Genomic DNA, 12,980 nt, shown 5'->3' on the forward strand with positions numbered 1-12,980 from the left:
TATATCGCCATTCAACCACAAAATACAGAGATATGATTTTTTGGCCATATCGTCCAGCCCTAACTGTAAGACCTTACTCAAAAATGTCTCTGGTTATGACTGTAACCCTCATTCTCTGAGAAGGGAACGAGACGCTGCGTCGAGAATCGACACATTGGGGAACGCCTTCAGTGGGACAGATCTGAAGCCTGTATGGAACTAGTGCAATCTCGATTGATGTTGCGTCATTACGTCACTTGTAGCGGTGATACGGAAGCTATAAAGGGATGCCGGATCACAACATTCTCAGCTTCTGATTTGTCGAAGCAAGTCATTCTCAAGAGCACAGGAAGTGTGGCCAAGGGATGCAGTCGTAACCTGAGACGTTCCCTTTCGAGGGAACTCGTGCTGCTACGAGAATCGACACATTGGGGAACTAAATGCCCACTGCGCCACACTGAGAATTACACGTCCTGGTGTGAAGCAATCTGGCACACTCAAGAAGAGAGAACTTGTGAACCCGGTGTAGAGGGCAGATCCAGACTGTAATGTCTTATGAAGGTGTGTGGAGAGGCCCAGCCAGCGGCATCACAGACCTCTTGAAGGGAAACCCCTGCTAGCAGGGCTTTAGAGGAAGCCACTCCTCTAGTTGAGTGAGCTTTTATCAGAAGAGGCAAAGGCAAGTTGTGCACCTTGTAAGCTGAGGAAGTAGCCTCTACTATCCACCTGCTGATAGTTTGCTTGGAAGCAGGGGAACCCTTCTTAGGTGACCCAAAACACACGAGCAGCTGGTCCGACTTCTCCAGCCTGAGGACCTGTGTACGTAGACCTCCAGAGCTCGGACCGGGCATAACATATGTAATCTAGCTTGATCATCTGACACATGAAGTGGAGGATGAAATGCCTGTAGGATTATAGACCGTGCCACATTTGTCGGCACCTTAGGCACATAGCCGGGTCTAGGGTGGAGAATAGCTCTCACTCTGCCAGGAGCGAACTTGAGGCAAGAGGGCACAACGTATAGAGCCTGCAGGTCCCCAACTCTTGGACGTAATAGCCAGCAGGAAAGTTACTTTTAAAGATAAAAATTTCTCAGACACCTCGTCCAAAGGTTTGAAGGGTGACAGGGATAACCCTTCAAGAACCACTGCCAGGTCACGTGGGGACCCTGGACTGGACGACAGGCCTCATCCTCCTAGCTCCACGAAGGAAACGTACTATAAGTGGGTGTCTCCCCAAGGTGCCCACCCTTAGAGGTGTGTGGAAGGCAGCTACAGCCACCACATAGACCTTAAGCATGGATGGGGAGAGCCCGTCAGAGAAGCGACTCTGGAGGAACTTCAGCTCTGAAGCCACTGGGCAGTTAACTGGATCTAACTGATGTTCTTTGCACCAGAAGTGGAATATATTCCATTTTAATGCATACAGTTTCCTCGTGGAGGGGGCTCTAGAGTTTAGGATGGTCTCAACAACCTCAGTTGCTTACAAGTTGGTCCCCCCAGCTTCCACAGCTCTGGTCGAGGGTGATGTATTGTGCCTCCGGCCTGAGAAAGAAGGTCCCTCCTGATCGGGATTTGCCACGGAGGGCCTGCTAGAAGAGCTATAATGTCCGAAAACTATATGGGGCTACTAGGAGCAAGCTGATCCCATGCCGCCGGACCGTCTCTAGAACCCCTTGGAGCAGAGCGATCGGGGAAATGCGTACAGACGTTGCCTCGGCCACGCCTGCACCATGGCATCCAGTCCCAAGGGAGCTGGATGCGTGAGAGAAAACCAGAGCGGACAGTGAGTATTCTCGTGAGAGGCGAACAGATCCACTTCCGCCTGACCGAACTCCCTCCATATCAGCTCCACCGTCTCAGGGTGGAGTCTCCATTCCCTGGGCCTCAGCCCCTGCCTCGACAGGATGTCTGCTCCCACATTTTTGTCCCCGGGAATAAACATTGCTCTGATTGAGAACAGTTTGCCCTGGAACCACAGAAGAACCTGATGTGCCAGTCTGCATAGAGGCCACGATCTCAGGCCCCCCTGTCGACTTATATATGAGACCACCGACGTATTGTCTGTTCGCACTAGAACATGATGGCCTCTGAGTTCCGGAAGGAAATGTCTGAGAGCCAGAAATACTGCCAACATCTCCAGGCAATTGATGTGCCACGAAAGATAGTGGTCCTTCCAAAGACCCCTGTTATAGCAGCCTTCCACGACCGCTCCCCAGCCTGTGAGGGGCGCATCCGTGGTCACTATTTTTCTCTGACACGGAGCTCCCAGCACAGGGCCCTGGGACAGAAACCATGGTTTCTTCCACATGACCAAAGAACGAAGGCATCTGCGCATTACTTTGATCGTGCGAAATGGGTTTCCCCTCGGGGAAAACCCTCTGGTCCTAAGCCACCACTGCAGGGCACGAGAGGCAACACTCTCCTTCTGGAACGACGGCGGGGGATTATTTGTTTGAATGTGGCTGACTATTGCTTTGCCTCCTGAAACCTTTCGACAACAGTGTTGACTGCGTCGCCGAAGAGGCCAGAAGGCGAAAGCAGGGCATTGAGGAGGAAAGCCATGTCCTTCTCCCCAGTGTCCGACAAGTTCAGCCACAAGTGCCTCTCCGTTGCTACCAATGCTGACATGGAGCGGCCGATGGCACGGACCGTCTCCTTGGTAGCATGGAGAGAAGTCAGCCACTCGACGCAGTTCTTTAATATGGTCGAGGGTGACCTCCCAGCTGTCGTCCACCTCTTTGAGGAGATCGGCCTGGTATGCCTGCAAAATCCCCATCGTGTGCAGGCATGCACCAGCCCGACCTGCTGCCATATATGCTTTCCCCACCAAGGCTGATGTAGTACGGCAGGGCTTGGAGGGGAGCGCCGGAGTTCTCAGGGACGATGCCGCATCGGGCGAGAGATGTGATGCTAACGTCTCTTCGACCCGCGGCATCGTCCCATAGCCCTTCTCTTTCGAGTCCACAATTGGTGAATATTGGGGCTCGATTGACGGGGCTTTGACGGGGCTAAGGGCTTATTCCACGATGGAAAAAAATGGGAGGCTCCGGCGCTAAGGCTGTGACTGGGCTTGCAGGAAGCGCTCATCTACTTTGCTTTTCTGCTGGCCAATCGATATTTAATTTGGCCACTGCCCTGGTTACAACCTCCAGCAGCTCCTCGAAGGCATGAGAATTGGGTGGCGAATCCTCATATTCTCCTGCCTCAATGCTCAAAATATCTAACTCCTCGGAGCTAGATAATTCAAGCATCGGGTCCTCGTCACGGGCGGAAGAAGCCACAGAGCGGGCTTCCGACCTGTGTGTAGGACCAATGGAGCTGGCTGCTGAGTGCTGAGAAAGGGCTAAAGCCGTCTCAACATCATCTGCCAGCTCCATTTGCGATCCCCATGTGTGCAGGCGCTGCGCTGCCTCGACAGACACGGGACCTGACCCACGGGGAGCACGAGCCTGGCCTGTTTCATTGAATAGGCTCAGGCGGGAGTGGAGCGTTCTCAGGTGCATTAGATCACAGTTTGCACAGACAGCGCCCTCGAGCGCTGCCCGTGCATGCTCCACTCCCAGACAAACAACACAGAGCGAGTGTGTGTCAGCCTCGCTCAAATAGCGTGGGTAAGGGGTTGCACACTGCCTGAATTGTTTCTCCTTACTCGCCATTATTTTTCTTTTAAATATGTGCTTGAGTGAGTACGTTAGACAGACAACACCAAAAAAGACAAAACAGTCACACAGAACGCTTGCTGAAGACCAGAAAGCTGACGCTGTCCGGTGTCCCTTTACAGCTTCTGCATCACCGTCACATGCAACGTCACGAGTGATGTAATGACGCAACACCAATTGGGATTGGACTAGTTCCATACAGGCTTCAGACGCGCCACGCTGAAGGCGTTCCCCAATGTGTCGATTCTCGACGCAGCTCAAGTTCTCTCAAAAGGGAACTTAAAACAATGTTTATTTCATTTGTGTCTTTGCTCTTTTTTTATTTGTGCTATTGCTTGCAATTTTTTTATTAGTTATTGTATTGCTGACTGTTCACTTGTCTTTAATAATGTTTGAACTTTATATTAGTTAGGCTAGTAATTTTTGCTTTGGGAATGTAAATTGTGAAATTTATTGTGAAGTTTGTGCAAATTTTGAAATCATGTTTTCTTCCACAGGTTTCAGCATCAAGGCAGTGCCATTCAAAAATGCGATACTGAATGTGAAGGAACTAGGAGGTAATACAAAAAAATAGACTACGATTCATCGTCTCCTCTCCAAGTATTGGAGAATAGACTGTTGCCATGCTAATCCAGTAGTCTCAGGGACAGAACTCTTAGTTTAGCCACCTGCACTCTAAGAAGGGGTGCTTACCTCAGTGTCTCCTACCTAGGGGTGTAACAGTTCAAATTACTCACGGTTCGGTTTATATCATGGTTTTAGGTTCACGGTTTCGGAACGGTTCGGTATGTGCTATGTTCAGGGAAAAAAGAACTACTGTCAAATAAAAATAGCCTAAAGAAAATAAGAACAATTAATCTAACTAGAAGCAACAGCACAAATAAATACAATAAAGCAAAGATAAAAATAAATAAACAGTTCTTTTCAGGTACAGAAATTGAATATAGATGTAAAGTATCAAATATAAAATAAAATAACATTCATACTTGACTGTATAAATTAAAGATTAATCCTTGAAGTTACAAAAGCTATTCAATCAAGAGCAGTGAGTGATTTCCTTTTATTTTGTTTGATTCCCATTAAAAACACAGACAGCAGGAATATTAGCCTGCTGTCCCTTTAAGATATAATGCAGAGATCCTAAATACTGATACTGTTACATATACGTTGTCTTTTTCGACTGTTTAAGTTCACTTGAGGCATAACAGACTGTCTGCTTGGATACTCATCAAGACGGGCATGTTGACATAATTTTTGTGTAAATTTGTCCGTTCAAGTGCAAGACTTGAAAGAAAACTCAATATTTGCACAGTGTCTGAGACGTGTGCGTGCTTTGGATGAGTGCACACACAATGGCAACGTGTGCAATTCAGGTCTCACCTGCGTTCGCGCACTGTGAACACCCGAGTGATGACTGCGCAAATGATTATAGATGCGTCATCAGATTTGAGATGAACCGAGGTGCAAATGTGTGCCGAACTGTGTGTGGAGAACAGTATGATTCGATTTTTTTTTACCAAGAACCATTTCATTACTACTCCTAGCTCCCAGTAAAAAAAATATTTTAAAAGCTTAATTCAAGATATATTCTATACAAAAAAGAAAATTCCACAAATCTATTTTTTAAATGCATCTTATTAAACTTGTGAATGATTCATCCCTGCATGGTTAATTTAATAAAAGTTTTCACTTTTTTTGACGTTGTGATTTTTATTCAAAATGTCATAATTTGATCTAGTGAAACGACACTTCTTTCTGATGATGTATACAGTCTTTTTCCTAGCTTGCATTCATCTGCCTCCATTTTTGAGTGCAACACTCACATCTAAAATTCCAGTCAACAACCAATAGGCAGAAACAAGCCCCGCCCAATATTTACACTCAAATGTACATCACAATATAAAAGAAAAGATCTTTCACTACTTCCATTTCATTGTGACTAATATTTATAGCAGTTTTGGTTAAATTTCGATCTGGAGTCCATTAATTAATTAATTAATTAATTCATTCATTCATTAATGTAAAGCGCTTTGAGTTCAGAGAAAAGCACTTTATAAATGTAACGTATTATTATTATTATTATTATTATTATTCAATCATAAAAAAATACAAAGTGTAGAAAATATAAGATATAGAAAATATGTATTTTTGTTTATTATAAATATTTTTTATTATATGCACGATACAAAGTATTCTTCTGTCATAATTACATAGCTGAATCGATTAAATAGTGTCAGTTTTTTTTTTTAAAAAGACACGTTTTTTTTTTTAACTAGACAAAAATGCTGAGTTAGAAATTTCTGTACAATATTGTTACAGAAGTTGTTTTAGTTTCGGGTTTTCACGCTTGTGAATAGCATATCACATTATTTTTTATGTTAGACATCCTTTTAGAGTTGATATTTAACAAAGATATTTAACCTAATATAAATTTAATATTTAAATTGTCAATCAAAATTTCAGTCTCCCTCAAACACTCTATTTTACACATATAACTAGTCTGACAGGATGGTTCATTTGGACCGGATACAAGGCCACAGGTACAATGTTGGAAGATGCTTGTTGTTTTAGGACTTTTGAACAGAAAGAGGTCTGTGGAGAGAGAAATAAATCAGAGCCCGACTCTGTTTATGAGAATGTTAGGGGAGCTGCTCTTTGAAGTGATTTATATGTTTTGCGGGACGCGGGGGACATTACAGGTGCACTCTGTATCATGACAAGTGGCCCTACTGATGCAACAGAATCAAGAGCCCACTTAAAGAAAAACAACAGGGATAGAGAACACTGTAAACCATGGGGAGGCCTGACTAAATCTGAAATGCATATGGAGGGCAGTGAAATGAAGCTTCTCCAGTAGGTGAGGTCAGAGCCCACAGGGATGTTTTTAATGGATTGCGGCCTCCAGTGTTCTTTAAGATGAGGCTGATGTATCACCTTGAGCAGGACACATCTGCTCTGACTGAAAGTTTGCAGAGTCCCTGAAAGGGAATACAGCTGTTAAAGATGTGTTGTGCAAGTGTTTTTATGCTGTGTGTATGCCATGAACTGCCTTCCTTTGGTCATTGATGCATATAACCTACTGAGATGTCTCCATTCTTGGTGAAACTATTATTCTTAGGCTGTGCATCTAGATCTAGATCAACCTTTTTGACACTAAGGCCCCAAATATTTCTCCATTTAGATTTTAATATATTTATAAAAAATATATATATTAAGACTGCACTGGTCCTTTGAGAGTGCAAGAAGCAGTGCTAAAGAATGACATGAAAATACTGTACCGGATTGTTTAAGGGATGGTTAGGAGTAAAATCAACATAGGGTTCTTTGCACCATGACCTCAAGCCAAACACCCCCCCAGAAGTCTTTTTTCCCTTGGTTGAACATTATTAAAGTTAGAGCTTATTTAGAGAAATCAGCCGGATGGCTTAGTGCAGGCACTAATGGGTCCAAGGATGTATCTGGTAAATTACCCCACTAATAATGCCCATCGCATCGCTTTCTGCCAGGACTTTTACGTGCTTTTTCCATATCATCATTCACTAATAATTGCGTGTATTATTTCATATTTGTACGCACAGGAGAACTTCTCACGAAATAATTTCGCCTAATTCACAACATAAGCACATGAATTTGTTCTTAACATCGTTCTGGTGTTAGTGAATTTGGAGTATTCAAAATGAGTGGCTGCGTGCACAAGGTTAGTAATTTGCATAAAACAGTCAAACCATCTCCATATAAGGGCTTTCCGCATACGCTTTCAGTACAGCCTTTCGTCACTCTTGTCAAACATGCTGCTGTTTGCAGACGCGTTCTTGCCCTATCCTCGACCAGGCCAAGTGTGTCATTCTAACCAGTTCTCACAAAAAACACCTTTTATACAGACCCAGATTACAGACCTTTCATTAGGCAGCTGGACATACACGTATGTCTGCGTTATTCAGAGAAACCTTGCAGCTGAAGCTATAACACAGCTTTTCTTACTCTTTAATTGTATGATGGAATGTATTTAAGATTAAATTAAATTGTATTATTTCATCATTTTATTATATAATTTTATATATGGATTATATAATACACAGTGGTCGAAAGAGTACTAGAAACTTGTACTTAAGTAAAAGTATTGCTACTTAAGAAATCATTTACTTATTTAGTTAATTAGTCCTTCTTTACAAGTACATAGAAGTACTGAAACATAATGACTAGTAAGAGTAAATAAGTACTTTGCTGAAAAACTACTCAAGTTACTACGTTACTTCTATAACATAGTATTATATTTATGTTTTTAGTATTCAATCATCTCTGCCCTTCTTGATCCACTTTAAGCAACTGTAGTGACTAAGTGGCTATACTTTAGCAAGTCATCTGCTGGTCTTGACTGCACTTGAATTTAAGCAGCAAGAGAAAGGAAATTTGATTTACCCTCATAATGTCTTTTTATGGATGTGCAATATATTGGTACTATATCAGTATTACTTTTAATTCATACATTTCGGTTGATATTGTATATTTAATTGTGCATGCTCATTTCCCTTGTTTTTATGTTTAGATGACTTTTGCTGTCATCTAACACTCATTTAAAGAGATTTTAATCAGATATCACTGTTAAATGCAATCTTTTGCAAATCTCTAAATGTATATTGATTTGTTGTAGTGCCTAATTTCACTTGTAGCATTTAAAAGTACTGATCTACTTTTTTTTTTTTATTGTGTATGTGTATTTATTTAGGATTTTCTTTTACAGAATTTAGCCATATGAAAATTTTACATTACTAGATATTGATACATATAGACCATTTTTTAAGACTTCCCCACGTTCATTCTGTAGATTTGATTGCATGTAGTTTTTCAAAGTAAACTAGGTGCAGGTGCCGTCTACTGTCCCTCCATTCACCCAGTGTTTCGGAAGACTGAAACATCCCATTGGACCTGGCACAGAGACTTACTTAACCTAAACTGCATCTGCAAAGCTAACTTAGTTGCGGAAAAGGCAGAGGAGGCTGACTCACTATTATGACTGTGTTTCCGCTGCTAAGTTGAGTAATGCATTTTTTAACACCCTCTCCCATGTGTCTGCAAAGCTTACAACTTTCAAGCCCTTCCCTTCTCCTTCAAGAGCCAGGAAAACGTCTTAGGTTACGTATGTAACCCTGGTCCCCTGAAGAGGGAACGAGATGCTGCGTCAAGACGCTGTGGGGATGCCCCTGCGTGATTGCGTCTTGAAGCACGTATATAATCAGTCCAATGGAAAGTCGAGACGTCATAGGCGGGTGACGTCATTGACCAGGAACTATAAAGCACACCTGAAAACAGACCGCGCTAGCTTCTGAAAAGCCTAAGCAAGTCGATCACAGGCATGCAGGGAGTATGGCAGGGCGACACAGCGTCTCGTTTCCTCTTCAGGAAACCAGGGTTACATGCGTAACCTGAGACGTTCCCTTTCAAGGGAACTAGAGCTGCGTCCAGACGCTGTGGAAACACTATACCCAAGACGCCATAATAACAAATGCCTGTTCTGTGTGAAGTCATTGCGCACACTAAGAAGCAAGCACCCTAGACCCCGGAGTGGAGCCTAGTTCCAAGTCATAAAATCTAACAAATGTATACAGTGAGGACCAGCCTGCCGCATCACAGATGTCATGGAGGGAAACCCCCGATAATAGTAACCTTTTCTGGGTGACCCGAAACAGACCTAGTTGATCCGATTTACGCCACAGGCCAGCTCTGTGTACGTAAGCATCCAAAGCCTGCACAGGGCACAGCAGATTAAGTTTTTCCTTATCTGGTGTATTAAAAAGTGGAGGACAGAAGGCCGGCAGCACAATTGGGCCCGTAACATTAGTAAGGACCTTTGGAATATAGCCCGGCCTAGGGTAAAGAAAGGCTTTCACCATACCAGGTGCAAATTCTAGGCACGAAGGAGCAACCGACTAGGCTTGCAAATCTCCAATTCTCTTGATAGAAGAAATAGCAATGAGAAATAAAGTTTTTAGAGTAACTTTTCTGAAACCTCTTCAATGGGCTCGAAGGGAGCTAAAGCCAGGCCTTCCAGTACAACGGCCAAATCCCAAGCCGGTGCTCTAGTGCACAGTGCAGGCCTCAGCCTCAGTGTGCCACGAAGAAAACGAGTAATGAGAGGATCTCTTCCCAAAGATGCACCACCCAGACAGGGGGATTTCTTTAAGACTGCAAGGGAAGCTCGGCTTCCACTAATGTCAAAAAATTAATGGTCAAATATGTACTATTGTGTTAACATTTTATTGACTAAAAATGCGTTAGAACACGTTCATCTCGAAGACGAGTTTGTTCAGAATCAGCTACACATAGCAGGTCGACTGACTCGATTTCCTTCTCATACATTCCTGTAGCGTCACAGTGCATTTCTCAGTTGAAGCCTAGCATCCATTGACTTCAATGGGGCTGCTTTGAACTGTTTTTTTCAGTGCTTCGAAACTAGACGGTCATTGGATAAATGCTGCGATTATGTATACTCGAGCTCAGTCCCATCGCGGATTTTGCAAGTTTAGTCGAAATACAAACTGCTAAAAACCTATTTATTGGTATTTGCTTGGCGAAATTGCTAGCCAATTTTCATAATACATTTCACACAATTATACACCACATTCCTTGTTTCAGTTTAAAGGGGTCATGTAATGGTACATGCACTTTTACAAGTTGATTGTACTGAAATGTGTGTAGGCAGTGCCTGTACACAACCATCATAACCTACCTTCCTGGCGAACCCTCTCCAGAACTCCTAGAAGCATAGATATCGGAGGAAAAGCGTGCAGGTGTAGTTTCGGCCAAACCTGAACAATCGCATTGCGAGAGGAGCTGGGTGCGTGAGAGAGAACCACATGGGACAATGCGTAGTATCTGACGATGCGAAAAGGTCGACTTGAGCTTGACCTAAATTCTCCTAAAGGAGCTTCACCACCTCGGGGTGAAGTCTCCACTCACCGGGCCTCAGCCCCTGCCTTGACAGGATATCCGCTCCCTGATTTAGATGCCCCCGGAATATATACTGCACTGAGAGACAGTGGGCCCATAGGAGGATCTGATGAGCCAGTTTGCAAAGGACACGTGACCTCAGACCCCCCTGATGTTTGATATAAGAGACCACCGACGTGTTGTCCGTGCAGACAAGCACATGGTGACCTCTCAGTTCTGAAAGGAAGTGCTTGAGAGCTCAAAACACCGGCATCATTTCTAGCCGATTTATGTGCCCAGAAAGTAGATGGTTCTGCCATAGACCTTTTACCGAGCGGCCACTCATGATCGCCCCCAACCTGTGAGGGAAGCATCCGTCGATAGCGTTACGTGTCGACAACAAACCCCCCAGCACTGGGCCTTGGGCGAGGAACCAAGGTTTGTTCCACATGACTAAGGCATGTAGGCATCGCCGCGTGACCTTGATCATGCGAAACGGATTTCCCCTCAGAGAAAACCCCTTGGTCCTGAGCCACTACTGCAGGGGTCTCACGTACAGGAGGCCAAAAGTTATTACATTGGACGCAGCTGCCATGAGACCCAACAGTCTCTGAAACTGTTTCACATTGAGCGACTGGCCTAGTTTTACCCCATTTACGGCTGAGACAACCGAAGTAATACGGTGACAATTGTGCCCGCATCGTTGTCAAATCCCATACCACACCTAGAAAAGTGGTCCTCTGAGATGGGAGGAGCACACTCTTCTTGGCATTGATTCTCAACCCCAGCATCTTTATGTGAGACAGAATGACATCTTGATGCCGAACTGCCATCTGCTCGGACTGAGCTATAATCAACCAATCGTCGATGTAATTCAACACGCGGATGCCCTGGAGTCTCAGGGGAGCCAGAGCTGCATCCACGCAAAGTGCGGGGTGATAAACCTTGGCCGAACGGAAGAACCCTGTTGCTGTAATTTATAGTAGTATTTTCAAAACCACTAAGAAATCAAGTTTTAAATATACTTCTTTTGAAGTGTTGGTGTTTAATGTAAAAATATATAGTGTAAACGATAAATCACGTTTGAGATTTGTGCTGGCTACTGTATACAGGCCACCAGGGCACCATAAAGATTTTCTCAAAGAATTTGTGGACTTTCTATCAGAATTAATATTGACTGTAGATAAAGTACTAATTGTTGGTGATTTTAATATACACATCGATAATGAAAAAAATGCATTGGGATTGGCATTTAAAGACATTCTGAACTCTATTGGAGTTAAACAACACGTGTCAGGACCCACTCATTGTCGTAATCATACTCTAGATCTAATATTATCACATGGAATAAATGTTGATGCCGTTGAAATTCTGCAGCAGAGCGATGACATCTCAGATCATCAGTCTCGTGTAAATTACAATTAGCCAAGGCTGCAAAGCCGACTCCGTGTTATAAATATGTTAGACCTATCACTTCTGCCACTAAAGATTGCTTTATCAATAATCTTCCTAATCAGTTTCATCATCTCAGCATCCCAGATAGCTTAGAAGAACTTGATATTGCAACAGAAACTTTTAACTCTCTCTTTTCCAGCACTTTAGACACAGTTGCTCTGTTGCGCTTAAAGAAGATTAAAGAAAATAGTCCAACGCCGTGGTACAACGAGCACACTCAGGCCCTTAAGAGAGCAGCCAGAAAAATGGAGCGTAACTGGAAGAAAACAAAACTATAGGTATTTCGGATTTCATGGAAGGAGAGCTCGATTACTTACAGAGAGGCTTTAAAAGCTGCTAGATCTGCTTATTTTTTAACCCTATTAGAAGAAAATAAACATAATCCTAGGTATTTATTTGAAATGGTGGCTAAACTAATGAAAAAGAAAGCTTCAAGCCCAGAAGTTTCCAAGCAACACAGCAGTAATGAATTTATGAACTTCTTCACTTATAAGATTGATAATATCAGGGCCAAAATTATAACTATGCAACCGTCTACTACAGTATCACATCAGGCAGTGCATTTTAGTCTCCCTGAGGAAAAAATTTATTCATTTATTGCTATAGGAGAGGAAGAATTTTGCAAACTCGTTAATTCATCTAAATCGATAACATGTATGTTAGACCCTATTACGACTAAGCTACTGAAAGAGATGCTCCCAGAGGTCATAGATCCTCTTCTTAATGTCGTTAATTCGTCTTTGTCTCTAGGATACGTACCAAAAACCTTTAAGCTGGCTATGATTAAACCGCTTGTTAAAAAAACGCAACTTGATCCTACAGAATTAGTCATTTACAGGCCGATCTCGAATCTACCTTTTCTGTCAAAGATATTAGAAAAAGCAGTATCCTCACAACCAGGGTGCGATTTGTGAAAAAAACAGAGGGGGGGATGTTTTGAAACATTTTTATTCATAAA

At 43.2% G+C, this 12,980-nt stretch overlaps 1 protein-coding gene across 2 annotated transcripts in view; it reads left to right on the forward strand.

The window, feature by feature from the left end:
• Positions 1-12,980, forward strand: part of arl15a (ADP-ribosylation factor-like 15a) — a 169,440-nt gene that overhangs the window by 55,071 nt on the left and 101,389 nt on the right. For both annotated transcript variants that reach the window (XM_081364833.1, XM_081364832.1), the window contains one exon: positions 4,138-4,197. In XM_081364833.1, the coding sequence (XP_081220959.1) occupies positions 4,138-4,197 (60 nt within the window). The remainder of the gene's footprint in view (positions 1-4,137; positions 4,198-12,980) is intronic.

The sequence above is a fragment of the Scardinius erythrophthalmus genome (genome assembly GCF_964197995.2).
Source record: "Scardinius erythrophthalmus genome assembly, chromosome: 5".
In the NCBI taxonomy this organism is placed as follows: domain Eukaryota; kingdom Metazoa; phylum Chordata; class Actinopteri; order Cypriniformes; family Leuciscidae; genus Scardinius; species Scardinius erythrophthalmus.